We start from the raw sequence: 6000 nt of genomic DNA on the forward strand, positions 1-6000 counted from the left end.
CTGAAGTTAAATAAAGAAGCACTGTAATATATATATATATATATTTTTTTTATGAATTAACCAGAGCGAGCGAGAAAGTAATAGTAAAGCTTGTTGGTGTAATTAAATACAGCGAAGTTATCACCTCTGAGAAATATAATGTAGTACTGGCACATCTGCAACCATAACACAACATTAAAAAGCTATCTTTGTGAATGCACGTGTCATCCTTGCCCTGGAATTCAAAGGGGAAATCGCATATGGTATGTGTGTTTAGACGTAGGCCGGATGTCTAGATATCGGATATAGTTTACACTATAACGCATGTGCATTAGATTGCTTCATCTGAAAAACTGTGACTGAATCCAAAATCGCCTCCTAAACCCTCAATCACTATTCCCTACATTAGTCAATTAATACAGTTCACTTGAAGGAGTGAATGAAAACGAGTAAGCGTACATCGGCTGTACACTCGTTATTGCGGATAGAATGAGTGCACTCTATAACGTCCACTATGGTTTTGGACACCACTACAAATGGCTGTCCCCTCAAATAATACCCTATTTTGAGGGTATAGGGGGCTAATTCGGATTTAGCCTGTGTTTTTTGCATAATGAGTTTAACTTTAAAAAGTATGAGTTATGACACCATCGTTGTCAGATTTCAACAAACAATTCAAGTAGATTGGAGCTGCACTTGCAAAACTAGAAATAACTGCCAGGGCATTATGAATATAGTCAGTGAGTGAAATTACATTATTTACAGGGACAGTGATTTAAAGTCGATGATTTAAACAACATTCTAAGAGTTCAATGCTTCTAATTACAGTTTAGTTGCTCAGTTGCCGCACAAAGTATGCAGATTTAATGAAAATTCGGACCTAGAGTCTTCGGGAGAACATTTGGTGGTAGAACGCAAAAATGTGAATTTGTCACAAATAACCAAACTCTGTATACAAAGAGAGATTGATAACTCAGAGAAGAGAAGTAGCCTAACAACTCTATTTAGCTGCACTGTGTAGCGTGCCGTGTATGTATCCAAAGAGGCAGCAAACTTGATGGAGGGGATTAAGTTTAGCCGCAGTCCATTCCGTGATCAATTGGGATCCTATCCAAGCCAGCTTCCAATCGCAGACAAGTTGAGGATTGGGAAATGGTCCATTAAATGTTTAAAGGTGCACTAGAGCATTACATCTTACAGTCTGACTCAAAGCAGTTCATTCTGGGAATTAGATAATGTGTTATAGATCATTAGATCACATCAGTAGCCACAATGTTTGACTACAGTTTCTTTCAGAGAGGAGAAGAGATTACCAGCACACAAACAGGAGGGTGGTATAGAGGCAGAGATGAAGAGAAAGGCACTGTTGCACTGTTCATCTTTCTCGTTGATGTCTGACATTACGCACCATGTGAATGTCCTCATCATCAGTGACACAACCGCACGGTCACAGCATTAGAAGCATGCAAGGCATAAAAGGGACTCAAACACACAACAGACCATTACTTCACATAACAAAAAAGCCATACCATCACTAAGAGTTCAAGCCCTGACATGACATATTCATGCATTGAGAGTTTGGTTGCACAGCTCAAAAGCTTTTATCCATGTCTGTTATTTTAAGATCATTCAAAATGCATTATGACATCAGAAGCACTGTGTGCCTTTCATCTTAAGAGTTACAAAGCTAAAACATAACACTGTTTTCTCCCATACGTAATTTAAAGGGATAGCCTAGTTCAACCAAAAATGAATTAATCATCATTTATTCACCCTTATGTGGTTCCAAAAGAAGATATTTTAAAGAATGTAGGTTGACAGCAGCCGATGACTTCCATTGTATATTTTTTTTCCTACTATAGAAGTCAATAGCTACCGTCAATGGTTGTTAGATCCTGAACTGAATTTTTTTTTTTGGGTGAACCATCCCTTTAACAGCATTCACCTGTGATCTTTGAAAGACATTCAAAATTCAGGTGTTCTTCATTACGGTACAATGGGTTTAAAGACTCCCTTAAAGGGATAGTTCACTTTAAAATTAAAATTCTGTCATCATTTACTCACCCTCAAGTTGTTTCAAACCTGTATTAATTTATTTCTTCTGCTGAACACAAAGAAAGATATTTTGAAGAACGTCGGTAACCAAACAGTAGACTGTACCCGTTGACTTCCATAGTATTTTTTTTCCTACTATGGAAGTCAATGGGTACAGTCTACTGTTTGGTTACCGACATTCTTCAAAATATCTTTCTTTGTGTTCAGCAGAAGTAATAAATTAATACAGGTTTGAAACAACTTGAGGGTGAGTAAATGATGACAGAATTTTAATTTTAAAGTGAACTATCCCTTTAAGGAAAATGTGTTTTTATCTTGACAAGTATATTATTATTTAAACACAATTTGAGTAACATGTTAAAGAACTCTGAGACACAACTACCTGGTAAGTTTCAATCACTTTTGGAATTTCATAAACATATATTTTATAACAACTTCTGTATTACTCTGCTATTATTCAACGTGCAGTGTACATCTTAGAGCTATAAGGACACAAACAATTCGCCATTGTGATTGAATCCGTCAATATGAATCCGTCACTTTGTACAGCCATCTCAACAAATCCTTTTATCCGCACTTATGCAACACTATTTTGTTACGCTACAGGTGTTTAGGTATTTAGTGCTGTACTTGTACCATGGGAGAAAACATCCAATGGGCTATAGAGAAGTATGTGTCAAGGGATAATTCTTTAAATAAAGTCAATTATTTCTAGGTCAGATAATTAAATAGGCGTAAATTACAAAAACAAAAAATTGTTTATTCTTGACAAAGTCTCAAGGGCTGGTTCCAATAGCAAAAACTCTTTACCAAAAACAGGTCCGGAATTGCCTGAAGACAATAGAAGGTTAAACTGGCTTCATGGCAGATAGGCAATTATGTCCTTAACTATAGCTATGACCTCAGTTAAGGATATAATAAGACCCTATTATAGTTAAATACAGCTAGTTATTTATTTATGGATGGATACCATTGAAGACACACTCATCTGCCAATAATGCACACACTCCAAATGAAATGCCGCTTTCTATTAACAACAATAAGAAAAGTTCTATAATATTTAAGGTTTGAGACAGCCTCTCTCTCTCTCTCACACACACACACACACACACCTGCAGCATGTCTAAGCGAACTCAACACAAACCACTCAGTATTTATGGGCTGCTTAAGTTAATTATTAATGACATGGAGTGCATCAAGTTGTACAGGCCTACTTTCTCCTTACTCAACGCTGCCCTTATCAAAAGGTGTTGGCTCTTTAAGCTCCAGTTAAGAGCAGTGGGGATCAGCTAAAGCGGCGCTCAGTGATTTGATCAAATAATGAAAAAGAGGCAAAGATTTTCTCCCTCTAATCCTCCAACATAATTACAACTGTAATGGCTATCCAATGCAAGATTTGAAACAATGATCCGTAAACACACACACACACACACACACACACACACACACACACACACACACACACACACACACACACACACACACACACACACACACACCCTTGTTGCCAGGAGAGCAACTACACAGAAGAATTTAGAGGAGATGGCGATTTCTTGTAAACATATGGGTTTATGCTGGCAATAACCCTTTAAGAGATATACTCAAGGGGACATTATTTTTTCTGTTTCCTTTCCAGTGATGGATCCAAATAGGATGGATGAAGAAGAAATGCAATTATGACTAAAACATAAAATATAATTTCTCATTCCAATTTTTACATTTATTCTGATTGCCTTCATATGAGCAGTAGGGACACGTTCTTCAAATTGTTCAGAACAGGGACATCTTACATTGATTTCCATCTGTGGGACGTGGATGATCTACACATATTTTAGAAGTCTATGTAGCATACCTAAATCAACTCATGATATCATTAATAAAGGCTCCAAGACCTGAACTGTGTTCTCAAATCATTTATAGCTGCTATAAACCAACTTTATCTATGAGCTGTTCATCTTTCAAATGACAGACTGAATGTACCTTTTGGTTCAGGTGTGTGGTGTTTAATATTATGCCTAGATTTCTGAAATCTGATAAGCCTATCATGTAGAATATCCCTCTGATTCCAAACAATTTCCCAAAATAAGCATAATAATGTGAGAATCCTTTTGAGCTTCACTTCCTCCTTCAATGTGAAAAGGTTTAAAAGACCCCAACTTTCTAATGACTCTGAGGATGAGGTTTTAAAATGGGCCTGATCCACAGTATTTTTGATTTGACACTTTAACTGGTCTATAAATATGCCTAGAAGCAGTTAAAGGGTTAAGCTCAACTCCATATGCGACACGACTCATGAATTTCATGCTCTTACATTTAGCACTATCTTACTTATTTCTCGGTAGAATACTATTGTTTAGAACAACTCGATATGAGGAAAACCCATCAAACAAGTAAGTTCGCCTACATTAAACACAAGTTGAGTGAGTGTTATGAACATGAGACCCAGAACACAAGAACTCGATCTACTGGAAGAGCGTTACTCAAGATCTGTCCTCCTCCTGGGTGTCAGATGTTCTCCTGTAAATTACTTCAACATGTAGTAACATAAGCCGGGAATCACGCCACATAAAATCACAGAGACGCGCAAGGACGCGATCTTCTTACCTCGTCCCATTTGATAAACTTGCTCCCCCGTTTGAGCACTTCATGGACAGACACCGGTTTGAGCTGCAACGCGTGTACTCCCGGTTTCGCCCCGGCCATGGCTGCTGAATCGACGGGTGGCGACGCCTCTGCTTCTCGGATTGAAGTCTCTGACCTTTAGTGTATACACAGAACCAGAGCCTCGAACCAGAACCAGAACCAGAGCCTCGAGTCCGGCTGGCTCAACGCACGCGGACGCGACTGTCACACATTCACGAGCGAGCGCAGTTTATGACTTTTGCGATTGTTTATTCATCTAAGCGCTTATCACGGCAATGACTTGAATTGATATTTTCCTTCCTGTCCGTCCATCCGCTTGGTAATGATGAGATCCCCGCTCAGGAGAAACTTTCACTTGACTTTGGTGGTCCCCGCTGGAATTTGCTCCTCTTTTCCTTCATGTTTTCTCCGAACTAAATGGGAGCGCGAGAAGGACAGGGAAGGAGAGAGAGCGAGACGGGGGGAGTAAGGAAGTGAAAGAAGAAAAAGCGAACAGACGAGGGAGTGTTTTTCTTTTCTTTTCTTTTCTTCTGTCTTTCCGTTGTCATTCCAGTCTTTATAGACGCTGTAGCCTATCTAAGAACCATTGCTTTCGCTTCAGTTTTGCCCCTGTATTTAGTGTGTTTTTCCTCATTCCAAGAAAGAATGTTAAACACGAATCTCGCTGGGGGCCAAAGCACTTGAGTTCATATAAAGAAATAAATAGTGCTGTCAATCGATAAAAAAAATAATTTAATCTCGATTAATCGCACTATAACCTTATATTTAATATATTTTTTATATTGTAGGCTAATAGTTACTTTCGCATTAAATCTCCAAAATAATGTAGAGAAAAACAACATAATTATTTTAAATATTTGTTTAATGGCAACTTATCTTTTTTACTAAGCACTTAAAGCCAGTTGCCTATGATACCATATGTCTCTATTAAATATATTTTTTATTCTTCTCAATTTTAGTCATTCATTTAGTCATTCAACGCCTAATCGAAACATTTAAGGCTTTAAAATTTAAATTTAAAATTTAAATGAACACAATCTTCAGATAAACCCTTAAATGTTCCATTTAGCTGTACACAGTGCTTTAAGATTTTGAGGTGAATAATTAAACACTGCACAGTCTTCTTTTCATAAATTATAAATTGAATATAGATTATCCTTATTAAAGCTACAAAAGTTATTCAGTCAAGAGCAGTGTGTGATTTTCTCTTTGTCTTTTGTTAATGTCTTTTTCTTTGTCTAACATTAATGACACAGAACAGAAGCATTCTGTTCTCGATTTTAACAGAGAGCAAACTGATGGATCTTATATTGTAGTGCAGCC

At 37.4% G+C, this 6000-nt stretch overlaps 1 protein-coding gene across 4 annotated transcripts in view; it reads right to left on the minus strand.

Annotated features, from left to right (window-relative positions):
* plcb3 (phospholipase C, beta 3 (phosphatidylinositol-specific)) overlaps positions 1 to 5786 on the minus strand; it is a 75635-nt gene extending 69849 nt beyond the window's left edge. For all 4 annotated transcript variants that reach the window (XM_079599841.1, XM_079599840.1, XM_079599839.1 and 1 more), the window contains exon 1: positions 4639 to 5786. In XM_079599841.1, the coding sequence (XP_079455967.1) occupies positions 4639 to 4737 (99 nt within the window). In that variant the 5' untranslated portion in view covers positions 4738 to 5786. The remainder of the gene's footprint in view (positions 1 to 4638) is intronic.
* Between the last annotated feature and the right edge of the window lie 214 nt (positions 5787 to 6000).

The sequence above is a fragment of the Phoxinus phoxinus genome (assembly GCF_949152265.1).
Source record: "Phoxinus phoxinus genome assembly, chromosome: 2".
NCBI classification, from domain to species: domain Eukaryota; kingdom Metazoa; phylum Chordata; class Actinopteri; order Cypriniformes; family Leuciscidae; genus Phoxinus; species Phoxinus phoxinus.